General features: G+C 33.3%; 2 protein-coding genes and 2 non-coding genes across 7 annotated transcripts; 1 reads left to right on the top strand and 3 right to left on the bottom strand.

Moving 5' to 3' along the window:
* Positions 1–1,921: 1,921 nt before the first annotated feature.
* On the bottom strand, positions 1,922–1,994 carry TRNAR-UCU (transfer RNA arginine (anticodon UCU)). Its single transcript has one exon. It is a non-coding gene; the product is annotated as a tRNA-Arg (tRNA).
* A 1,015-nt stretch (positions 1,995–3,009) lies between these two features.
* TRNAR-UCU (transfer RNA arginine (anticodon UCU)) lies at positions 3,010–3,082 on the bottom strand. The gene has a single exon. It is a non-coding gene; the product is annotated as a tRNA-Arg (tRNA).
* A 1,337-nt stretch (positions 3,083–4,419) lies between these two features.
* On the bottom strand, positions 4,420–7,115 carry LOC145615497 (inactive RHOMBOID-like protein 8). Its single transcript, XM_081670574.1, has 6 exons — positions 6,622–7,115; positions 5,839–6,002; positions 5,591–5,754; positions 5,246–5,508; positions 5,041–5,167; positions 4,420–4,792 (listed from the first exon to the last, which is right to left on the bottom strand). Exons 1-6 carry the CDS (start codon positions 6,906–6,908, stop codon positions 4,670–4,672), a joined length of 1,128 nt encoding a protein of 375 aa, XP_081526700.1. The 5' UTR covers positions 6,909–7,115; the 3' UTR covers positions 4,420–4,669.
* An 8,519-nt stretch (positions 7,116–15,634) lies between these two features.
* On the top strand, positions 15,635–26,568 carry LOC145614325 (putative 1-phosphatidylinositol-3-phosphate 5-kinase FAB1D). Of its 4 annotated transcripts, XM_081669364.1 has the most exons (14): positions 15,635–15,862; positions 16,590–16,852; positions 16,933–16,969; positions 17,132–17,250; positions 17,332–17,716; positions 18,102–18,255; positions 18,347–18,688; positions 20,690–21,574; positions 21,952–22,277; positions 22,680–22,806; positions 22,904–23,059; positions 23,368–25,047; positions 25,154–25,420; positions 25,777–26,568. In XM_081669364.1, the coding sequence occupies exons 2-14, from the start codon at positions 16,633–16,635 to the stop codon at positions 26,152–26,154; spliced, it is 5,076 nt and encodes a 1,691-aa protein (XP_081525490.1). In that variant the 5' UTR covers positions 15,635–15,862; positions 16,590–16,632; the 3' UTR covers positions 26,155–26,568. The 4 variants fall into 4 exon arrangements, with proteins under 4 accessions (XP_081525490.1, XP_081525489.1, XP_081525488.1 ...); XM_081669363.1 differs by having other exon boundaries at positions 16,633–16,852; positions 17,132–17,716; XM_081669362.1 differs by having other exon boundaries at positions 17,132–17,716.
* Positions 26,569–26,641: the final 73 nt, after the last annotated feature.

Genomic DNA, 26,641 nt, shown 5'->3' with positions numbered 1-26,641 from the left:
AGTACTATTGCTCGCCTAGCTTTTCATTCCACCCATCTATTTATCAACCTCAATTTATATGTATAATCATTTTTTTTTCCAAAAATTAATTGTATTTTTTTTTATATATTATGTTGAGTTACTTCTCATTTAGGTTTCAACTTTGTTTTAGTTTTTGAGTTACCATTTCATTACTTTACTTCCCTCTCAATCTACTCCATCCATTTCATCATGCTAATCGATTGCAATTTTCTATAATTATACATCGAATAAGACCGTTTTCTTTTGGCTATGTTTTCGACCTCAGTGTAATTTAATAATTAACATGTTTTTTTATAAAATGCGAAATATATAATTCAATAAGAATAACTCGCTAAGAAAAGTTGATGAATCGTCGACAATTTAAGCCATTAAGATGAAATGTTATCGGAAGGAGCGACGGGTCACAACATGTGCCCTCGACTCCAATGCCTTCCTACAACCCACGCTCAAACTAACTAACTATTTACTTTGTAGTAACTAGTGTAATATATACATAACTTTCAAGCTTATATTGTTTGTTACATGACTTGTATATCCCCAAGTAGTTGGGGTCAAGAAACTTAAATGCCAACAAAAAGAGTAGGATTAATTTAATCTATTGGATTTGATTGTGGTTAAAAAAGGAGCACAAAAAAAAGTTAAGTTGCCGTTAAAAAGAAACTCAAAGAAGCTACTAGTTAGTCAAGAGTGGAGTCTAGTCTAGATATACTAGCAACCTATTTAATCATGATTCATGATCATTGATATACATTTTCTTACAAAAAAAAAAAATTAAAAGTATAGTATAGTATGATAAATAGAGATTAGAATAAGGTCAATTTAACATAAATTCTAAAATGGGGTCCATTTTATAGGGCCTAAAATTCATTTATATAGGAAGAGTGCTTGAACCAGAAAATTTGATGATAATGATGAGAGTCAGGAGTCAGGGGTTTCGCTTTCACTTTTTGGTTCAACCAACTTACTTACTTACCCAAAAACTAAACTAAAAAAGCCCACTTTCTTATTAATTAAAAGGATTCTATTCCACTAGACCCTTAGACTTGCCTTTTAGCCCCCTTAATTCTTTCCCTTAAAAAGAGGGAATACCCTTTATATTAATGTTGATTTTCCTAACTTTGCTCAATAATATTAGGAATATTATTATTACTCTAGGCTTTTGATGTGTCAATCCTCATTAATCTTTAATGGAATTATTTTTGTGTGGTGACGAATTTGTGGGTATTAATTCAACTATTTTTTTTGGATTTAGTAGATTGTTAATTGGATAAAGATGATTCTAATCATGATTAGGAGCATTACAATTTACATTAATATATACTTCTTCACAAATGATATCCATGTCAATATGCCATACATATCTCTTATATAAAAAGAAAAAAAAAAAAAGAAGTGATTGTGTATATTGTATGATTTGTATCACCTTTGACCTACAACATTTAAAATCTAAGTTTAAGGGTTTGTTCGACAAAACTAACAGTGTCAGTAACTATCAAGGTAGTTGTTTAACGTAACTACGTAAGTGTTGCATATTTATGTTCGAAATCATAAATGTTTCCAGCTAAAGGAGTGAGTGAATAAGATGTCATCAAATTAAATGATAACAGAAAATGGGCTGGAAATGGACCAAAACTATCTGTCAAAGAGCAACCGCCTACAGTAGACTAGGAGAGTGGTCTAAAACTCCATATTAATAGGTCACATTCAATTTTATAATACAATCTCCTCTTATTTATATTAACAGTAGAAGAAATAAATTATTCCAAGTGTTACAGAATAATCAAACATTCCTTCTACTTCATAAATTCAGCATTTATTGAAAAGGGCTGTATTTTAGGCCTTTTGGATATCGTTTTAGTTGTATTGGGCCCAAAAACAAAAAAAATTATTTAATTTGAAACACGCTCGGTGGGACTCGAACCCACAATCCTTTGATTAGAAGTCAAATGCCTTATCCATTAGGCCACGAGCGCATATTGATATAATTTACAAACAAAGAGTATATGAAAGTAAATTATGTGTCTCTAATTTAGATGGAAATTGTTTTTTCGTATGAATTTTTTGAGTATAATAATGTAAGATTTTAGTTGAGAAAGAAAATAATCTATATCGATAAGGACATTTAGACATAATTAAGCTTTTGAGAGGAACTAACAAGGTAAGTCTTTGGTTTTAATATGTACTTATTCGTTGTTGTGTTAGTATTTGACTGTTTATGGACTAAGGGCATGTTTTTATACGTTTATTTTCAATTCATTTCAGCTCAGCTCAGTTCAGTTCAGCTCCAATAAGTTCAGTTTAGTAATGTGAACATGCCCTAAAACAGTAAAACCCACCTTATTGGATACCTTTTTTGGTGTAAGGTACTCCGTATGATTTTTGAGTTTTCCCATGAACCACATCCTTTTGAAATTTTAGCTACACTAGGGCAGTTATCGCGCACGATGCGCGCGCATAGCTAGTCATATCTAGAAGCTCTTTCGGCTTGTTTTAAAATCACAAATTTAGTTGTTGGCAGAATTAAAATATGTAAACAACTATGTTTATGGGTATCAATGTCCAATACAACTAACATTAATGCATGAGAGCAAAAAAGTACATAATTAAATATTTTAGAGGGTATAATTATCAAAACACTATTCATTAAAAAAACTTATACATATTAATGAGGGTATATATGTAAATACACATTTTAAAGGGTATAATTGGCATTACACTATTCATAAGAGTAATTTTTTACTTTTTATAAGGTAGGGAAATCTGAAGTAAATCTCTATACTTTGGCTTTTCTTTGATTTTTTTTTTTTTTTGATATCTTTATTTGGCAAATACAAGTATGTATCTTGTTGAATTTTACTTGCAAAACAAGTAACTTAGAGAAACTTTTTTTTTTGAAAGAAGTAAATTAGAGAAACTAATCAACTATTATCTATACAAAAGTATTATTTTTTTAATTAAAAATAAAAAATAAAAAATAAAAAATAAAAACACGCTCGGTGGGACTCGAACCCACAATCCTTTGATTAGAAGTCAAATGCCTTATCCATTAGGCCACGAGCGCTCAATGGTTTACAAGTGCATTAGAACTTATTTAATCTTTATAGAAGTTAATGTCTCTAATTTAGACGATTGTTTTGTGATCTAATTACTTAACCTATAATCTTAACAAGGTTTTCGTTCCATGTTATATTTGTAATCCACATTTTTTTAAATAAATTCTATATCCTACAATCTAGCGTGTGATCTGATTTTGTAATAAAATCTAATCCATAAAAAATCTTGTACGAAATACTAGCATTAGGACAACTTTTTATTTCCTTTTGTTTGTTATAAATACTACCATTAGGTTAACCTTTGTATTTCCTTTTGTTTGTTATAAATACTACTATTAGGTCAACCTTTTATATCCTTTTGTTTATTCATTATCATTCACTATCATTCAAAAAAAAAAATCGTTATCATTCACTAAGAAATCTTGGAGAGAAATTCCTTTTACGTGAAATAAACATGGAAGAAAATATGGATGTAGTTGCTTTGTGGGAAGAGGCCTCTAAAAAGTTTGATAATTTAGAAGACACATGGGATGTTATCACTAGTGTTCCAATGGAGCAAATGATTACTGAAGTCGTTAGTTTGGATGAGAAGAAGACAATTGTAGATGGTGTTCTTGAAGACAATTCGCCCTCCTCGGTTTCTTTACCGCCAACTCTTCAATGTCGTCATGGAAAAGGGAAGGAGATGAAAGTTTTGCTCGATAAGTTGGGTGCGAAAGGGGTAAAGAGAGTTCTTGATCAAGAATTACCGCAGCATGGTTATGGCAAAGGAAAAGAGTTAAAAGTACTACAACAAAATCTAAAATAACCTTTGTCATCATCACCACCTAAACCTTCCTTGGATCAGTTGGATGAATCGTCATATTGCAAGAAGTTGGAAAATACGAAACGGAAGTTGCAAGAAGGGTACAAGAATTGCCAAAATGTAAGAAGGAAAACATGTTTGATTGGTTTGAATGATCTTCCTACACAACCTACGACCCAAAGAAAGCAAAAAGGGAAGCCTAAAGGTTTTAGAGGGGTGAAGAGTATGTCTTGTAAAATAGTTGCTTGTTGATGGTACGTCAAGATGATCAATCTAGGACAAGAGAAACAAAGATCGATCAAGAATTGTTGAAACGGCATATTAGCTGGGACGATTATTAGTTAATTAGCAATTTATTAATAAGTTTGTTATGTACTTGAATTCTTGAAGAGAAAAGATGAAGGTTGCATCTTCTTCTGCTTTGTTGCACAGTTATTGTAGTATATATAAGTAGTTAGCTAATAAGCTACCAATAGTATGTAATATGTTAGTATCTATCAGCAGGCTTCATTTGAGTTTGAATTTTATTGCCTTCTTGAACTTGTGACAATTTTTCTTGAGAATATACAATTCTGTACAGCAAAATTTCAATTCATTTTCCTCAAAAATCCAATTTCACTACATATGCTTGTTGCTGTTTCTACTGATTTACAGGATATGACATACATTGATACAGTATTTAACTTGTAGTTTTGTATACTAACAATGAGGTACAATAGCCTATCACACTTGATATACAATCAAAACTGCAGAATGTATCGGAACAGCACAAGCAATCTCCAAGTCTGTACTAAGAGCAAATCATACTGCACAATTCCTCCAATCTTGTAGCTGAGATGCCCGTATAAGGCAAGATCTTGAGTTTGTCACTTCGCAAGCACCTTAAAACTGTCTGCCCCCTCAGTTCAGTAGTCTGAAATCAGGATCATATCATAAAGCAGCATTAGCAGTGTGAAGAGATGGTTCTGTGCAAATCATCTATAAAATAGTCTAAATAGCATATCAAATCATTGTTTCAATCAAATTTTTGAACAATTTCCAAGTTATTACTCTGAATAAAAACATTATGCATGTCATTTGGTACTGGAACTGAGAATGTTAGCATACGAAATTAGTTAAGAAGTACCTATATCATTCAACTTCCTGTTAGTTGAACATTACCTTACAGGATGAAGTTTTGATATCACAAATCCACATTTTTGAAGGCACACAATCAACGTAGTGGCACCAACTGCAGTATTTGTTGATATCAATGCTGCTGAGAGCTGCTGCAATGAGGCCAGCCACCCTGCACGTGGAATCCAAACCTCAGGTTAGATCGAATATTTTAAGTATTTGGTTTGTTACCAGTGAGAGAAGAACTCACATGAGGAAAAAAAGAAGAAGACAGACAATCCTTAACGTTGGTCTGTCCAACTTATCCTTCAATGCCACAGACTTCTTCACACCATAATCAAATAAACCTTTATGTAAAGCTGGCTTCCTAAGTTGCGGAGAGAAAAACAGGACATAACCAAGAAGGGATCCTGCCTCAAATCCTGCAATGTTTGAGAAGTTATCGACAAAGGGTAGCATCCCAAGAGCAAAGTTCACTGCAAAGACCAAGAGCAGTGCCATCACAGCCTGAAACTGCACACAAATGCAAGCAGTTCAGCAACTTTGATACAGAAGCAACACATCAATCAAGCAGGAGAATAATGCATAAAGGAACCTTATTGCTGAATGATTTCCAGTCTCGAATAAGCCCAGAAAAGGAAGCACCGATCAAGCCAAATAGAGCAGCTGAAGAGGAAACATCAGGTCTATTTTGGACAAAGAGTGTGGCCATCAAACTACCAGTGATGACCGACAATATGTAGATGATCCCGGTCCTTGCTGCAGATAAGATACCAAGAGCATGAACATATCTGATTTCCAGAACATTTAGGGAATACTAAATAGGAAAAAAAGAAGTTTTACATGGTCCATATTTCTGTTCCAGATTAATCCCTATGTAGATAGCACTGGAGAGGCTGATGAAAAGGTGAAATACACCAGCATGAAGCAAAGGGGAGGTGAAGAGGCGCCATACTCCATGGATGTTTGTCAAATGTTTTCTACGAAGCGCTCCCATCCTATCCAACCTGTAGCCATTTCATTACAGCACATCTCTGTAAACTTATGTTTGTATATGTGATACATTGATATACATTGTTGCTCCACACTTTACTACTCAAAAGAAGTCATAACCTAATAGTTTGCCATTGAAAGATCACTTGATTTTAAGAATTAAAGTGCAAATTCCAATCCAATTCAAAGTTCAACAATTGCTTTATAATCCAAGATACACATGTATAATCTGATTGACTAGGTAAGCATTATTTCAATCTGATTGATTCATGTAAGCAATAATCACATCCCATTTCAATTGACACATCAAATGTAGTATATACTAATGTACTATTGACTTCAGCCCAAAATTATGCAATTTTCTAATTCCTCAAAATCAACCCACAAAAATCCAACCCCTAATTTAAAGCATCTTCGTATGAATTACATAACATAAAGCAGATAATTCAACCCCAGTTCAATTCAAGAAATTCCAACTACATATTCAAGAAATCAAATAGAAAACAGCTAAACCCAGTTCAATTCAACAAATCACAAGTTCATACAAACATTATTTTGAAGAAAATCACATAAATATCATCCCAAAAAAAAAAAAAAAAAAAACGTAAATAATTCAAAGTGAGAGAGACTAACGCAGAAGAAGAAGGACCAAGAAGAGGATTCTCATGAAGAGGCTGAAAGAACATCAAAGCACAATCTCCATGCGAGTTACTCAAGCAATTGTTGACAATCATCGTACAAAAAAACACAACAAGATGAACAAAAACGAACAATGAGATGACCCAAGTAGTCTCCTTGTTCTTTGACATTGACCCAAAGAATGGAATCCTCTGTTTTTCCCCTGTTACTTCGTCGACACCATTATCGTCGAATCCCTTCATATCCACAATCTGGGTTTCCTGCATTTTCCAGAAATCCATTTGGATTTTGAACTTGATTTTAGGGTTTTGGTTTGAGATTGTTGTGATGAATTTAGTACTGGCGTTAGTAGATTACAGAGTGATTTATTGGGTTATGCTTTCAGCTTAACAGTTTTGAGAAGAAGAAACTTCTGGAATATTGTTTGTGGGTGTTACAGTGAGACTGTGAGAGACAGAATGAGGGTTGTTAATTTCCCGGGAAAAATGTTTCTGGTTTCAGTGATTGATCAAGTGCCTCAAGAGTCAAGGCCCAAAGATTGATGAAGTGCCTCACTCAATGGGTTTAGGACTTAGGTCAGGTCAATAATGCCACATTTGGTTCGGATTTGAGTCGGCTAGAATTTGTTGTATACACTCGGGTGTACTCTATACTATAGACCCGGGTCGTTTGTTCATTTAATGACAGAAATTTATTGCTCATTTATTAAATAATTATTGCTCATTTAATTATTAAATGAGCAATAATTATTAAATAAATGAGTCAGTTGTTGCTTAAAAGAACAAATGACCTTGGTTGTACAGAATAGGCTCTTTAAGTTGCCTTAATTTAGAGTCAGTAATCAGATACAATTCGGTTTTTTCTGGTCAGGTATACCATATGTGGTTCGGTTTTGAATCAAGTAATCTGAATGATTCAATTGTTTCAAATCTATGCTTATACACTTGTTAATTATATTTTATTTTATATCGATTGTATGTATTGTTGAGAAGTTTAATTGCTTCAATATAACATGAAGGAAGATAGGGAAGTTGACTGGCATGATTGACTAGGTAATAAAGGTGTGAATTGAAGCAAACTGACAAGCTTAATACAAGGCAAGAAATGCCCTTAAAACTTGCTAGAATTAAGGAGGGAGGGGTAAAGGGGTCTCCCCATCGCTTATAAGTATTTGTATGTAAACCCCTACATTGAAGTATATATCAAAACCTCGTCAAAAAAAAAAGTATATATCAAAACAACTTATTAAATCTCAGCTTCAAAAGTGAATTTTCTTAGGGCATGTTTACTTCATCTTAATAACAGTTCAGTTCAGCTGAGTTGAGCTCCAATCAGTTCAGTTCAGCTCTTAATTTTTTTTTCTCATAAAATATTCATTTCAGCTCTATTCATCTCAGTTCAATAAATATGAACAGACCCTTAATTCACATATTTGAATAAATCTTTAGCCAAAATATTTTTGATTAAAACAAGAATTTTACATCTATATTATGCAACTTAAGGACTGAACTCCTATTCCTAAACGGTATAACATACAATTTATATTATATACTTCGTATGCAGTAAGTGTGTACTCGAGCATAATTAATTAAATTTAGAAAAAGTATATAAACCTTTTCTTTTTGGAACAATGCACACCATATTCCCTAATCCGGCAACACTGAAAGGGATAGTAAAATTTGGCATATAGCAAAAATGATTAATAATCAAAATGTTTTTATGTAAAGACCTTGAGAATGAAATTATTATCAAAATAACGACGTGACATCAAATATTATATACGCTATATACCTTATTTTGTAAGGTTATATATAAAATGTCAACTGAATAAGATAACAACTATTGCCTCATTGCATGGATATTATTTTTATTTGATAAAGGTTATAGACATTGGATATATAGCATGATTCAATAATATAAGTATATTTTCCGTACATGTCTATTTTAGTGGCTAGAAACAGCACATATAATTTATAATTGACCTTGAAACATTATCTTATAATTTCATTTAATTTCATGCTTGTGCCACTTCTTTCTTGTATTTTTCTAAATGTGTTTTTTAAAACTAAATTAATAGATTTTATTATGTGGTATACGACGTATACCAATCTTTGATTATTGATATGCATGCTCCATGAAGGACAAACAAATCTTACCATGCTTTTGATGAGTACCACATTTATATTATTGACATTTTAATAGTTATAGATCGATTAGCAACTATATATGGAGTAAATTCCTTTAATTCATCACCTTGAGTTCTTCCTACAAGTCTACAACCGACATTTTCAATCTTCAAGTACAAACTTATCTGTTACTATAATTAACACTATTCGTCAAGAAATTAGTGTCAAGCAAAAATAGTCTTAGTGAGTACGTATTACGGAGCAGTAGTTATCAAAGTAATGTGGTAGTGCTTTATAACGGTTATTGAAAAGTAGATATGATAACACGTCTTAATGTTTATTTCAACATACTTGAGTAAAATCTCTATTTTACAAATCAACTCTGGAAAAATTTAACCAGTTCATGCCTAAAATACATTTTATTTATTATCACTTAAAAATTAATGTTTTTCAACGCTATATGAGTTGTCACACATATTAAAGTTGTCACACGTATTATTTCAAACTTGATCTAGTTACTTACTTCATATTACTCAAAGTAAAATAATACAGTAAGAGAGAGATAGTAGTTATGCCTTTAATAATGTGAATACTCCGTATTTAGCATAAATTATTGCAAGAAATTGAACAAAGTGGAGTCTTCTCTTCCAAACAACGGAATATTCTTAACTTAATTCAAAGGGCATTTTCTTTGTTTGTTCTTAGCTTTCAACACAAATTTACATCAATTGAAAGAAATTAATTAAAGTTACAGGGAACTATAGATTATGAAAGAGACAAGAGATAGAATTTTTGGAAAAAAAAAAAGGATAAAATGAAAAATCAAAAGTGGCCGGTATGAAAATTCACAAACTCATGGGTTTAGAAAGTGACTTGCACTATTAGGATAACTATTTTGTGTTTTTCAAACATTGATTTATAACATTGGAGAATTTTACCTAATTTAGATGATAAGATGATTTGGATACCACGTTTTTAGGTTCCACCACAATTGGAAAATAATCATATGCACGGTTACAATGTACTTCTTGCCTTCGTAATCATTTATCAAAAATACGGAAATATTTTCAGGTCATTTCATTTTTTTTATACGCAATGTTATATAATGGTTACTCCGTATTTTTTTTTTTTTTGAAACAGACTCCGTATTTTATAATAGTTAAAAATATACACATTAATTTCACAACATTATGAAATTTCTATCTTTTAAATTTTATACTTAAACAATGTAAGGTACATACATTAAAGGTCTATTCTGATTTACTAAACTGAACTGAACAAAATATTTATAAGAGGAGGAAATTAGGAATTAAATTGAACTGAACTGAATTTAAACTGAAAAGAACAGGCCCTATGACTGTTATGAGTAAATCTCCTCGTTAGTTTTTAAGGTACCGCAGCCGGCCGACCACCAATCTTGGATGTATGTATGAACATGTGATGGATGTATGTTTGATGGATTGTTGGTATATAAATAGTAACTGACAATAGTTGACTTTTAGTAAGAGATATTGGAATAATGGGTTTGACAAAATCTCTTTATGAAAAAGTAAACAAATAGTGAGTACTACTTTCCTCGACTTCCTCGAACTTTCTTAAACCCATTAAACAAACTACTCCGAATTATGCTTGCCCACTTGCAGATTTTATTTCATGAAATTCTTGTTAGTTTTCTTATTATAATGAGAGTGATACGATCATACGATTAATCTAACTTGTCTTTACGGAAGATCATAACGATGTTTTACAATTTTATACAGTATAATGTAACAATTTATTGATGCCACATTGCCACTAATTTAGTAGTTGAACACTTGAACCATATATATGTCTATCAGTCTATGGATCTGTTCTCTTACGTTGAAATTCAGTTCAATTTAGTTCAGTTCAATTCAGTTCAGCTCAGTTCAGTTCAGTTCAGTTCAACTCAGATCAGTTCCTAATTTCCTTCTCTTATAAAATATTCAGTTCAATTCAGCTGAGTTCAATTCTATTCAGCTGAGTTCAGTTCAGTTCAGCTGAGTTCAGTTCAGTTCAGTTCAGCTGAATTCAGTCAATGAGAACAGGCCCTATGTGTTACTTTTCATCAATCTATTTATGGAGTACTAAATATGTGAAAAAAAAATAATAATAAATTTTTTTTTTAATGTTTGTTATCTTTGAATTTGTTAATTGTCAATTATACCCCTCAATAATTTGATGGTCAGTTATCTAACCAAATATTTTCAATGAATTTTGAAACAAGTGTGTGGTATGATGATACTTAAATGCGGAGTAGCTTTTAATGATCATAAATTTTTATTTTAAGCTAAGAGTCTCAATAATGTTGTAAATCCTTAATGACCAAATTAAAGGAGCCATCAATCACACACTTAAATCTAATTGTGAAAGATGACGTGCGATTTACACGCTTGAATTATCTCTTATTAATAGTGATAATAATGTGTTTAACAATTTAAGTAAGGAATTTATTTTTCTAATTTTTTCCATTTGTTATGAAGTTTCTAAAATTATTTCTCCAGGGTAATATAAAAACCTAGCCATGGGTGCACCAGGGTAATATAAAATTTGTTAAAGTAAATAAAGTGTAGAGTAAGAAGATAAATTACTTTCTATCGTATTAATTGAAGTCTTTTTATTTTTTGAAGAATATTAATTGAGATATTACTTATATATCTTACAAGTAATTAGTTGTTTTTTCTTTACTTGCATCTAATTTTGTATTACAACAAAGATGAGCTACATACACGAATAACAAAGATGTGCTCAATGTTCATCTAAACCTAAGGATCGATGTCTATATAAAATGATTGACAATACATCTTCAAACAAGTAAACCCTCTATATCAAGTACATCAGATCAACGAACATGATTAAATATATTTTAAAAAATTTGCTATTTTTTTTTTTTTTTGGACTACACAATCATACATTATTTTTATAATCCAAATAAGTAAGACATAACGTACATCCTTCCTTTTTTTTTAATTTTTTTTTTTTTATTGGTTTTCAGTGTATCAACATTGAAATTAAAGATGAATTTTCAAGTTACATTTGGGTGTCGATTTTTAGGTGATGTTTAGATAGGGTGTTGTATCTTCTGAAGTTCTTACATCACTTAGACCATCAAGAATCCAAAATCGTAGGAACTTCAAATTGTTAATGAAATGACATTTAAGAAAACCATAACCATGGGATTGATTAAATGATTAGTTCAAGGACACCTTAGGCTTCCTTAACATAATCACAAATGATTGATGGACCAATGTGTGACTTTTGGTGCAAACAAGGATTGTAATTCTCCACTAATATTCGGACACGTAGGATATTAATTATATTAATCATGTTACTACATTTTCTTAGGATTTTTTTTTAATAATGTTGCTTATCTGTGTTCATGTACGAGTAGCCAGCTGGAACTCCATATTTGTTGGTGCCCAAATCATTGGCTTCTCAAAATAATTGTATTTTAATATTTGTTGATTATTTTTCAGTATTAAAGTACTGTAATATTTATATTTTTTGAGTCAAAGATTTTGGAAGAAACATTGAAATGAGAATTACATCTTGCTTATACTTGAACTTGTACGCAATAACGCAACTATATGGTGGAGAACACAAATACTTGTATCTAAATATGTTTTGAAATTATTTAAATACAAAATTGAAGTATTTCGTATTTTTAAGCATCCCAAATTCATTGACTATGTTGGAGTAACCCTTTATGTATTTATAGGACTATTATAAGAAAAATATAGTACTAGCTTGTTACCATTGCAATTAAAGATAAATTTTGTTAAATTATTGTATTGACCACTTTAAAACCAATTGGTACTTCATACAACCAATTTGTAGCAAGTAGAGTAAAATTGTAAATGTACTACTCCGTAGTTAGCCTGAGATTTTGATCCAAGGGAAATTTTGGTCTATTTAGGCGATAAATGAATCTCATCACATCCACACTTTGGTAATTGGTAACCAAACTATGGGCGAACATACATCAAATTCGTATTTTGATATGAAGTGGGTGTGATTATGACATTAAATGTTTAGTTTGCACATCATGATCATAAACTCAATGAAGTCTATCACGTAATACATATATTAATAACCTTAGCTTGGTCGAAAAATATATGGAACATGGGATTTAATGCTTTGAATTAAGTATAACTAACTTTATTAATTGATTTTCTCATGGTCGGTTTGCATCAATTGGATATGTTTTCATCTTATTTCTAATTTTAGAACGTTATTGAATGATTTGATTTTTATTTTGTCAATTGTACCACACCGAGGAGTTTGCCCAATGAATTTGTTCATATGCCTTTATACCACATTCAATATACTTGATATATAGAACTTAAAGTAGTGTAGAGATTAAAAATACATGTCAATTCTTGTAAGAACTAACTAGGTCGCCAAACTCTTTCATATATTAATAGGCCAAGTCTTACAAGTACCAAACCAATGATTTAATCGTCTCAGATTAGCTATTGTTAAAATTAGTCATTGCCAATAGGAGTTGGATTTGCATAGAGAAAATTACATGTTTCACATACTCCGATACTCTCTAGTTCTCGAGTGCATCTAGGCGCATAGCACCTATATGTTTAGCATGCATATAGGAGGGCAGTATGGGATTTTTATTATATTTTTTCGTTTGATATTTTTCTACAGTGGTACATTTTTGTGTATTATAATGTACCATTAAGGTATTAAGTGTATTAATAGTACTTTTTCTGTACTATTATACATGTGGTGGTACATTTTGCTATCTTATGTCGTTGATTATTTTCTTCTAAAATACCTACCACTTATCACTTATTAGGCTGTAGTGGTACATTTTATCATCCTATATATTTCTAAAACATATAGGTGCTATGCGCCAATACCTAACCCTAGTTTTCTACACAATAACACAAGTCATGAAAAAAAAAAAGAAAAGAAAAAAAAAAGAAAAAAGAAAAACCTTTGTGGGGCAGAAGAAATAAATGTGAATACCTTGCGCCGTACAGTAAAACATAAGTAAACATCAATTTTGTACATCAAAGTCAACCACAACTCTTTACCAAGTTCCAACAATTGTGTATTTCTCCCATTAGAAAACAAAATAAAATAAAATAAAATTACAGTTCAACAACTTTTTAAAAAATTTAAATGAAATTTCTTTTTCATAATTACTACGCATTCGTATATAACAGTTTCATCGCTCCATCGTTCTATTACGGAGTAGTTTTCGTACTCCGTATTTCTTTTTGTTCTTAATCAAACCCCATATTTAGACTATACAAATTAAAATTAAAAGTGTGTATAAAACAAGTCTAAATTTTCTTTTTTATTTTTTTTGTTTTTAAATATATGTAATTTGTAATCTAATTCATTGGAACTTAAAATGATTTTTATTTATCAAAAAAGTGTATACGTAGAAGTACATAGTAATAATATATGAACATCACATGCCCCACAACACATACACCAGCAGATCTCATCTGAGATAATGAGACCAGAATCTTAAACATTATAATGATACATTTGATACTCTCCACCTTAAATAATACGTAAAACAACTAAAAGTGCAAAAAGCCTAAATGCATGTTTTTTAAAGGGAAATTGGAAAACAATAATACATCTCAACTATTGGACCTCTAAATAGACAAAATAGTACAGTATATACTTTGGGGTGAAGATTTTTAAAAAGTAAATTCACAATTGTTGGTCATATCTTAATTTGTAGGACTTTTTAAGGAAATTTTCCATCATTATTTTGACTCTTATGATGTATCCTATAATTGTGCTTGTCTAAAAATATTCGTAATTTTCAAAAAAAAAAAATTCATGTATAAAATACATCGTAATAAACAATAACATTGATCAAATTCTATCATATATACAAGCAATGGATTAGATAATAACCTATAACTTTATGTACCAATGTCACTAAGGGCTTGTTCACTTAAGCTTAATTTCAGTTCAGTTTAGCTCTAATCAGTTCAGTTCCAATCAGTTCAGTTCCTAATTTCCTTCTCTCATAAAATATTCATTTCAGCTCAATTCAATAAATGTGAACAGACCCTAACTTAATGGATTAGACATGATCTCATAACTACAATAATCAATCTTTTGACATAATATAAAAATAAACACACACATAATTTATTACAAACAATAATTAGAAAGGATAAACACATGAGATACAAGTATATTAATAGCCACTAAACGAAAGTCACTTTTCTATAATCTTTCAAATTTGGCGACATATTGACAAGCGATGTTCAGTGTACTCTTAATTCAAAGGTCAAGTTTCTAATGAAAAAATCAGTTTGTCTATTATAGAATTTGTTATATACACCCGGTACACCTGGCTAACCTAAAGTTAGTGTTTGTGCGCTCTTCATTTAATGATTAAATAAAAAAACAATCATCAAAATGAGAACAAAATACTCATGAGTATACGGTATGCCGGATATATATAACAAACTCTTTCATTATCTCAAATTAATTGTAAAATTAGGAAAAATAATCTTTTTCAACAATCATTAATTTTTTTCTATTCCAAGATTATGTATACCATTTTCATCTCAGCTGTCAAAAAAAAAAAAAAAAAAACCATTTTCATCAAGGGGTATGATTTTTTTTGATGGGACATTTTCATCATCATTATTATTATAATTAATTTATTTTAATATGATTAGCGGTGGAATATTTGATTTATGTAATTTAATTTAATACTCCGTAATAAATTAAAATGCGACCAACATTAATACATTATACGACTCGTATTAAAATGTAGTTGTAGTGACGGAGAAGAGTGTGGACCCACCTTTATATTGACACTTTCTTTCTTCTCCTCGTTTCTATTCTTCTTCCTCTTCAACATTTCCTCTCACTTTCTCTCTCCTCCTTCTTTCTCTCTCTTACACTTTTTCTCTCTCCTCCTGAAGAAGTCCTTGCGTTTCTTCACGGGTTATTTGCTTCTGATTCTCAATAATTCCTTGAGAATTTTTCTGGGGCACAATCAGAATTTATTGATTTGAACTCTGTTGACTGTTTTACGACTTCAATTTCCAGTGAAATTTGCTTAACTTTGCATTAATTTGGTTACTTGTAAGGTCAGTTGCTTCAATTATCATTCAACTCAATTTTTTATAGTATCAATTTCATTGGTTTCTGTGAATTGCTAGTATGTTTGTCTTTTTTTTTTTTTTTTGCTTTTCATTTACTTTGCGTGATTTCATTAATGGCGTGTAAATGAATCCTCTCGAACTTAAATTCTGGTGATCAATCTTTTTTATTTTTTCTTCAAACTATAATCATAGTTGAAATCTTGTTTAGAGTAGCTTGTGGAATTGTCAATTGTGAATATACGGAGTATTTGAATTATGGGTGTATTTGAATTGTGAGTATACGGAGTAATTGATACTTGAATCTTGAAATTTCAGTAGTTTGATTTGTGGGGGTGTTGTGAAAATTGAAATGGTTGCATCTAATTTGATTTTTGGGTGTATATTTGGTGGGTATATTTTGACTGATTTTTCGGTTATTATATGGGTGTATTTTGATCAATTCTGGGTTTCTTTTGATTGATTATGCAGTTTATATTGATCAATATGGGTAGTTTCATGAGTTAATTGATTGTATTAGTCTTAATCGTTGACTTTCGGCGAATTTTGATCTGATGCTTGAGAAGGGGGATGATGAAAAAGAACTGTTAAACTACCAACAAATGGACTGAATTTTGGTATTTGAGATTGGAATCTGTTGATGTTTGTGCATATTACATTATAAGTTTTTTTTGGATGATGTAGTCAACTGAATGAATGTCTTGTGTTCATCTAGTTTGGCAGCAGACGAGTTTCTTGACTTGGACTAAATGTTGTAGATGTGTCAGTTTAGTTCCGAGTCAAATGAACAAATGGAACCAAATGATAATCAAGAATTGTCGGGTCTTACCGGGGAAGAGCAAGTAGTTTCCTCTATATCACATGCTGTTAATCCTGAACACGGAATTGTACAGAAGGATGCTTCAAGTACTCTTGAAGCGCCCTTATTCGGTCCACCTAAATCACTGGCGAGCTCTGAAAGTTTAGCTTCAAATAGTAGTAAGATGCTGTACTTGTGCATTTCAATGATGAGTTTGGTATGATTTTGTATGATCTCATGGCTGCCTTTTGAATTTCAGGTGAGTACTCTGTGGATGTCAACCCATATAGTGATGGGTATGTCTGTAACTTTGTATTTCCTGGACTGTGAATGTAACTATGATAATATTGTTTGTTCTAGATTACAGATGACAATGATATTCTACATAGGGTTTACACTTTTCCTAAGTTTCTGTATGCTAGATGCATGACTTCTTGTTTCTTATTTAATTTTGCTAGACATACTAGAGAAGATGGCCATGGATCTGAGAGTGGTTTTGAGGATCCCAGATACAGGTTGTATCAAGCTCCTGAGCGGTTACATGATGTTAAGGAAAATCACGAGGAGGAAAAAAATGGTTTGATGCTTGAAATCTTGGACAGTCACATTACAAATAGTGAAGGTGGTACAAGCAGTGATGAGTCTTTTGATGAAGCAGCTCCTAGCTTTTATGAACGAGATGAGATTTGGGATCCACCAGAAGCTGAGAACGCAAATGATGACATTGCAAATAGCGTGGGTTTTGATGTTGAAGAGAATGCTAATGCCGATAGCTCAGAGTGGGGAAATCCCAGATTGAAGGAGATTGAGTTGGCCAGGGAAAATGTAAAGAATGAGAAGTTCAAGGACTTGGTGAGCCAGCTACTTAGTAAACTTGGTGTAGAAATCTGTGATGACAAGGATGAAAACTGGGTGGATATTGTTACAGATTTGGCATGGCAAGCTGCTAAATTTGTGGAGCCTGGTGTAACTGAGGGTAAAGCTATGGATCCATTTGGATATGTGAAGATCAAATGTGTTGCTGCTGGATCTCCAAAAGAAAGGTCTCCTTTTTTTTTTTTTTTTTTTTTTTTTTTTCTGGTTTATATTGAGCTTTCTATATGCACCTTTTGCATCAGTTAATCAGTTGACGAGGAATTTTGTGGTTTCAGGAGATCTTAGATTGCTGACACTAGTAAACTATGTTTTCTTCACTGATTTCCATTTCTCACAAGCAGATTTACTTAATTGGGTGGTTTCTTTAATGTTTAAGAAGTCTCTAGATGACAGCAAGTTTTATTTCCAACATACTTCATAGTTTTTCTTAGTAAATTTTTCTGTGATTTAAGAAATCCATCAGTGTACTGAGATTTTAGCTAGGTATTAGTTTTGTAATGAAGTTTTTTGCTTCTGTCTTAATGAAAATTTATGTGTACATATGTTTTGCAGTCAATTAATTAAAGGCTTGGTTTTTAAGAAGCATGCTGCTCACAAACACATGATTACCAAGTACACAAATCCTAGATTGTTACTAATACAAGGAATGCTGGGTCCATCATCTGTTTCATCTGGGCTGTCATCATTTAGCTCAATGATGTCTGAGGTAAATTGTTGATTGAGAGACTAAATTTCTTTCTTGTCATTTTCATTAAAAATTTGCTGCTTGTTCTGATTGGAGTAAGTTCCTTTGATAGGATGAAGTCAACTGGGGTGAACTTATGCAGAATTTGCAAGCATGTCAACCAAATGTTATTTTGGTGGAGAAATCTGCTTCTCGTGCTGTCATGGAGAAGATCCTTCAAATGGGAGTCACCCTGGTCCTTGATATGAAGCTTGATCGCTTGGAAAGGATTGCTCGTTGTATTAATTCACCCATCTTATCCTGTGATTCATCATTTAATCAGGAGCTAAAACATTGCACTGAACTTTATTTTGAGAAATTTGTGGAGGAGCATACTATTGTTGCTGAAGGTGTAAAAAATCCGTCTAAGACTTTGATGTTTGTGGTGGGAAGTCCAACACGTCTTGGTTGCACAGTAAGTCCAATTTTAATATCTGCTCTTGTAAAGTTATTTGTAGAAGTCTTTTCACTGCCTATGCAAATTACTAAAACAGGGGAATGAGTGAACTCCTTAGCTTGGCCTACTGAAATACACGAGTAGGTGTATAATCTTCTAGGTCACAGGATAAACTGCTCATTTAGGAGCTACTGGAGATTTATTTTTTTATAATTTATTTTTATTTTTATTTTCTACCAAATAAAGGTCTAGATTTGCCCCTTTGTACAGGGTCCCGTGGTAAATGTGGATGATGAGAAAGGTCTAGATGTTGACATATGCATAGTTACTTGAGACAAGGATAAAGGCTGATGATGAGAGACCCTCAAACAATACTGCTTTGAGATAGGATAATGAATAGAAAGGCTTAAAAGTAAATAGAAATTTTAACATACAAGATAAACAATTAAATTGTTCCTAACTGCACTGAAATATAGGCAGAAATCATTTGAAATAAAGTAAATTACAAAAAAATTAAATGTTGCACCTAGTTTTGAAGGCACATTTTAGACACTCACAACATTTTGGATAGATGCTATTGATGGATTGATGGTAATGGATTAATGGTGTAATTACATGCCCATGGTAATGCTTGTCTGTCCCAGATATCTCATTTTCTTCGCAGTTGCCATTACCATCTAATTCCACTTGTAGAGTAAGTTATTGAGTGGGGATGGATATTATTAAGAAAAATAAATGATTTAGGATGGTGTTTAATTACCATGGACAATGGCTTGTGACTTCCTTTTACTCAATCTATACTTCTATGCTAATACATTAAAACGCATTGTTAAGAAAGCTATCCCACGTGGCACACTCCTCATCTAAAGGCTTCATTACCACGCCAACCCTTGATTAAAAAAGTAAATGTTGTCGCTACCAGCTATCGAACACGTGAACATTGAAATAAATAGTGAAAGATAACAAACTCTGGTAATTATATCTTTTTATAAGATTTGAACTAGTAGTTAGACCTCACAAACTTTTTGGTAATGAAAAATGAGCATTACTTGCATTTTCTCTTACCACAATTTTCTATAGAAATTATATCTAGTTAAATTCTATCCCCAAATTTTATGATAATTTAAAAGTTATATCATGCTCTTGCTTATCACGTTATGACGTCAATTTTTCTCAATAGAGAAATTTTATGAAAAGTAACTTGGGGCCCTTGGGCTGAAGATGATGTTGTCATGTATGATAAATACAGGGCCTTCAATTTGGTTTTTGCAACATAAATCTCTGTTAAGATCTTGTACATGGTGAACTTTTGGTTGATAAATATTTGCTTGCTCACCTACTTCCTGTTTGTTTGTTCTACCTTTTTTTATTTGCAATGCCATGGTATGTTCTTTCTAAACATTATAGCTGTCTGGAAGCCCACCTAATTTTGATGCAGCCAAACCATCTAGGCTTTGCATCCTGTAATATCTTCAGTTGAGGTTTATCCCACCTTATTTTTTATAGCTTGTGTCACTTTTATTTGATTAGTATTGTTGCAATTTGCAAGTGGTATCCTCAGTCCTACTAGGTTTGCTTTCTTATGCTGGATCAGTTTCTTCTATTTTTTTTTTATGTGGAAAGCTAATGCAGATTATGCTATAGAAATGAGGAAATGGTATGCAGTGACTGTTTGTGGGTCGTGCTCTTATTTAATATCTGGAGATTTAGTTACACAATGCATAATTTGCATTTTCTTGTCAAGCAATGAAAACGTTATTGCATTGATTTTATAACTTTAAGCACCAAAATTAAGAATTTAATACCATGGTTGGATTGAAGGGGCCTGATTATGCAGTGCCATTCTTTATGTAGTGTCTAGTTTTCCTAATTATTCTGGTGTCGTAGAGAGCTTATCCATTAGGACTATCTTCAAATAAAGTACTGATGCTTTCAATGGGAGCAGGATGAATACTGTTGAGGGTTGATATGACTATTGTTTAGAATAATAAATAAATGACTTGAATTTTAATGGCACAGATTCTGCTAAAGGGTTCTCATGCTGAGGAGTTGAAGAAGATCAAGTGTGTTGTACAGTGTGCTGTTGTAATGGCTTATCATTTCCTCCTGGAAACCTCCTTTCTTTTGGATCAGAAATCTATGTTCTCCACCATTGCCTCTGGAAAAGCTGCTGATATCTCATCAACCAATGAACAGTCCACTTCTGTTGTCTCTGAAAAGTCCAGTATTCCGCCTAGTGAGAAGCCTAATCTAGGTGATTCTCCGGCAGATGGAGTACAAGTCCCCATCTCCATTGGTGATGATCAGGCATCTTCTTATGAGCGAGACCCCCCTACCCATGATATTCTGGCTTCCAATGAGCTTCAAGAGGGAGAGTCTTTTCACGTCAAGGAGTTCACTGCCAAAGATGCTGAGATTGCTTCTCCCAAACTCTCTGTTGCATCAATATCATTCTCAAATGCACCAGAGATACTTTCAACTGTCTCCCCGGCTACTTATGAACACATGTCTACTTACATGGACTTGAATGGGAGGGAACTTGAAGCTCAACCTGCAGTCTCAATTTCTGTGTCACCCACTGAAGATCCTGCCGAGCAAGCTGACATAGAGGCAAACAACATGGACAAAGAAGACAATTCCATTTATAATGATTCCCAACCAGTGTCCACTTCCTCTATGGCTGAGGGTGAAGCAAAGGGACCTGTAGATGATGGTGAAGAGAGCATTACTGCAAAGGATGAAATCAGCAGTGTTTTGGATTCTGAGAGTATCTTGGTTTTGATGTCTAGACGAAATGCTATAAAAGGGACTATTTGCGAGCAAAGCCATTTTTCTCAAATCAAATTTTACAGGAATTTTGATGTTCCCCTTGGGAAGTTCTTACGGGATAATCTTTTCAATCAGGTTATATCCATTCTGCTGGACTGTTTTAGTAACTATCCTTTGTTGAATGTGCAGCTTTGTTTTTTCTTAAACCTGTGGTTGCTCAGATTTTTGTGGTTGGTTTCTAAATGTTTGATACTTTGATTGGGTGATCTATAGAACTATAAGTAAATCCTTCTGTACTAGTTTTAACAGAGTGATATGTGAATGGCTCGTGTGATTTCATAGTGAATTAATGAGAGAATTGCGTAAAATTCTAAATTACTGGTGATATGTTTCACTGATGCAGTGTAGTCTGATTCTAAATCCGTTTATTTCCATAAAGTTGGGTGTGTTGTATTTGAATGTGTATTTATATATTTTGAATGCGAGCCTTACTGAATCTATTGGATGTGTAGGGTCTTAATTGTGAGACATGCAGTCAAGGTCCTGAAGCTCATTACTACTATTATGCTCATCACAGCAAGCAGCTCACTATACGAGTCAAACAACTTGGTGATAAGCATTTGCCTAGACAACCCGAAGGGAAACTTTGGATGTGGAGTCGTTGTAGTAAATGTGAACCTGATAAAGAGAAGGCAACCAAAAGAGTATTGATCTCTGATGCTGCACGTTGCTTGTCATTTGGCAAATTTTTGGAGCTCAGCTTTTCAAGTCATTCTTCATTTAATAGGCTTGCTAGTTGCGGGCATTCCTTTCAAAAGGACTTCCTCTACTTTTTTGGGTATAAATTCTGTCCAATATGCTTCATTTTTGCTTACTTATTTTCCCTATTGCACACTCTTGTTTAGTTTTAGCGTATTAGCTACTAAGATAGAGCCCTTTTAATTACATTTTAGAAACAAAATCCTATTTCAACTCAGAACTCAGAACTCAGAACTCTTTCTAATGGCGGTGAGCCGGTGATGCACTTTATCCTTGTTTTAATTAGTTTACTGTTCGCATGAAGGAAACACTTTTTCAACCCTGAACTCTTAGAAAAGCTCTTTCTAATGGTTGGAAATGTAATTATCTGGCTTGTAACTTAGTTCAAAAAGTATAATAAAATGTCATTGTTTCTGTTTCGACTGTAAATACGATCATTCACTGTTCTGTATGACCTTCTGATTTATTACACAACTTGCAGTCTGGGTTCTATGGTTGCTATGTTTCAGTACTCTCTTGCTGCAATATATTCCGTTTCCGTGCCAGCCCACAAGTTGGAGTTCAATAGTTCAATTGACAGAGATTGGCTCCGATCCGATATAGGGACGGTATGTCCTTTATTTTTTAAGATTCTGTATGAAAGAAAGGTGCCAAATTGTTTCTTCTGTATGATTTAATTAGTATCCTTCCCTCTATTCCTTGCAGGTCTACACTTCAGGGTTATTACTTTTTAATGAACTTGAAAAATACTTGAAAAAAATTGAATCTCGCTTTTCTGGCTGGAATCTGGTTATTAATGGATATTCAAAAGGGTTTACTGACATTGTAGACATGTTGAAGTTGGAAAAATCTGAATTTGAAGTAAGTTTTCTTTTTCATGCATGTGATCTTTCATGTATCCTGAGTTCTTGATCTGTGCTCATTGCTTGAGTGGATATTGGGAATCATTCTTCTTCTTCTTCATCATTATTTCATCTGCTTTTTTCTATTCTGTTATCCCAGTCAGTGTTAGCCTTGATCTACTGTCTCAAAATTAACTTAAATGAATACCAAAGTAATTATGCACTCGCTCATGTCAAGGGACTTGGATGTAGTGCATCACTGCATATCAAAGACCCAAACTAAAATGGTTAGCTTATTATTATGGTTGTATTATTGTGAAAAAACAGGAGAACTTTAAAAATAAGAATGAAGATTCACATGACTCTGTCCATAAACTTCTGAGCATGAACCGACTTCGATGGGAAATTATGCTTGAAGCATGTATTTGGGACCGGCGATTGCAGTCACTACTTTCTTCTTCCCGTGACTTTCCCCAGTCTACTGTTACTGGCAAGAGGCAACTGAGTTTGAAGGAGGATGGCTTCCTTGGAGAAGTAACTGAAGGGTCTAAGGCAGCTGCAGAAACAGCACAAAAGCAAATGCTGTTGGAAAAGCACAGATCTGGAACAGAGGGTGAAATGTTACTAAAGATTGCTGATGATGATTTGCAAGCACTTGTGGATTCTGAAAAAGAGCATAGTGACGGGACAGTGGAAACTGCTACTGAGGTGGTGGAAAGACAAACTGGGTCAAACATTGGAGGTGCTGAAAAAATTGGAGTGCAGAGAACTGAAGATGGCCATTCCGATTTAAAGATTGAGAATGAAGCTATTGCACATGGTGATGACAGAACTTCTGAGAATAGTGATGTAGAGGTCCAAATTGAGATGGTTGCAGAAACAGAAAATCATTCAGATAAGGAATTTCTAAAGGGCGGAATCCTTGAAGACCATGGAGAGCAAGACTTGATAAGCTTGCCCATTGTCGAGGAGAATACTAAAATGCCACCCTCAGGCGATTTACTCTCTAGTATATCATTGTCTCAAGAGTCTAATGGGACCACAAGTCTTCCTTCCCATCTTCATTCTGATGAGCATACTCAACAGGACAGTGTTTCACTGTCTAGCCATCTGTCGGAAGATAGAAGCATATCCATTGATGCGGATAAGGAAGATAGTAGTTGCTCTGCTGATGGAGAGGTATCTGAAAAAATAACTTCTCAGCTGAAGTTAGACTCCCCATGGTGGAATCCATTTAAACAAACTCGAGATGAATGCATGGAGGATCTTCTGGAAGGCCGCCCGTCTAAATTCGGTCACTTGCCAAAATTTGAACTGCTACACTCTCCTGACTTCTTGCCTACGGTATCTCAAGTAATTATTGATGAGGGTACCAGGATTCACATGCCTCTCAGAGATGGTGACTTCATTGTATCGGATTTTGATGGTGAAATCTCAAGCTCCGTCGCTTGTGCATTGGCCTTAATGGAAATTTCCGCCCCTCCAGCATCAATTAGAGATGAATTTACTTCTCTTAAACGTGCTACATCTGAGCCTTGGCCTTTGAGCAGCTTTCATGATCCAGATTTTATTCATTCTTCATCAAGTATGACTTTCACAGAATCTCATCTATCCAGCATTGACAGCTTGAATCGAGTGGATTCTCTTGTTTCTTATGGGCGAGTGTACAACGAAGTTACTCTAGGTATTGAAAAGTATCCTATGAAGGGAAAATATTCGGTAGTTATTATACATCCCACTGAATTTCGCGATCTTCGGGATCGATGCTGCCCATCAGAACTTGATTATATTGCTTCCCTTAGTCGCTGTAAGATTTGGGATGCCAAAGGTGGGAAGAGCAAGTCCGTCTTTGCCAAAACACTTGACGAGAGGCTTATTGTCAAGGAAATTAAGAAGACTGAATTTGAGTCGTTCATGAAGTTTGCCAATGAGTATTTTAAGCACATGAAGGAATCTGTTTACTCTGGGAATCAGACTTGCCTTGCGAAAATTCTGGGAATTTATCAGGTTCTTACGAATATGTTTCTGCATGGTTTCATCCTTGCTTTCACTTTTTATATCTATATTTGCCTTATGCATGGACATTTTTTAATCTTTGCTTCCATGTTTGCAGGTCACTATTAGAAATCCAAAGAGCGGCAAAGAGACAAAACATGATCTCATGGTTCAGGAAAATCTTTCTTTTGGCAGGAACATTACTCGTCAGTACGATTTAAAGGGTGCATTGCATGCTCGTTTCACCACAACTGCTGATGGTGCAGGAGATGTTCTATTGGACCAGAATTTTGTGAATGACATGAATTCATCACCTTTATATGTTGGCCAGAAAGCTAAGAGACTTCTACAACGAGCTGTCTGGAATGATACAACATTTCTCAAAGTAAGTTCTGATGATAGTATCTTATTCTGATTGTACCCTCTAACCTCACCCCATGAATGCGGGATAGAATCAATGAAATCTACCATTTTTTTTCTTTTCTTTTTTTCTTTTTTATCCTTTTATATCAAGTTACCTAGACTCTGCTCTCTTAACCTGATTTTGAACTAAATTGAAATGAAAATTTAAAATGATTTATGCTGGTTCTACAGAGCGTTATTATTTTTTTATATTTGTTTTCTTTTTTTCTTTTTTCAATTAAAGCTATTTTTCATTGGTGAGAGTTTGGGATTAGATGGGTAGGGCCTAATGGTATACCTTTTGTTTCTGATCATTCTTTCTTATTACTTTTGTGGCAGAATATAGGAGTCATGGATTATTCTTTACTGGTGGGGGTTGATAGGCAACACCGAGAGCTGATATGTGGGATCATAGATTATCTAAGACAATACACTTGGGATAAGCAATTTGAAACATGGGTGAAGTCATCTCTTGTTGTTCCCAAGAATTCCTCACCAACCATTATCTCACCGCAAGAATATAAGAAAAGGTTTAGGAAGTTCATGGACACTCACTTCCTGACTGTCCCAGATCATTGGTGTTCTAACAGATCTTCCAATCCTTGCAAACTTTGTGGCGTCAAAGTTCATGATATATCTGTTACAAAGTCAGAGAAGCAGAAGGAGGAGCTAAATGGTGTTCCAACGCAAGAGAAGCGCAAGGAGGAGCAAAGATAGTCTTCCAGCCCAAGATTAGCTCAACATTCTTTACTCATTTGCAACTTAATTTTCTTTTCCCTTTATTTTTTACAGTAAAAATTGGTACTGTACATAGAGTGTTACTGCTGCTGCACATAACAACCGGTTATACTGCGATTATTTAGCAGATAACTGGGTATATGTTATGTTAGAATTAGGCCAACTGTGTGCAGGTTGAGCTATATACGTATGAAAATTTTGTAAATTCTGTGCGGTAATGACGACAAAGCATATATTTGGAGCTTTGATAATGCTGAAGCTGAAACCTACTATACTGAAACCATTTTTATACTATTTTTGTTTCTGTGAACAGTTGAATGTTGAACATTGGTATCCCGATCCTCTGATTCAAGAAGATAATTGTTTGTATGCTGCTTCTTGAATATGCTTATTTTATCCACAAATATGAAGTTCTTCCTAATTGTTACGAGGGCTTTTTACATTGGTACCTTATGCTTTGCATAAT

This window comes from Chenopodium album, chromosome 25 (genome assembly GCF_948465745.1).
Source record: "Chenopodium album chromosome 25, dcCheAlbu1.1, whole genome shotgun sequence".
Taxonomy (NCBI): domain Eukaryota; kingdom Viridiplantae; phylum Streptophyta; class Magnoliopsida; order Caryophyllales; family Amaranthaceae; genus Chenopodium; species Chenopodium album.
The sequence above is the reverse complement of the archived record's forward strand: the minus strand, read 5'-3'. Positions and strand labels throughout refer to the sequence as shown.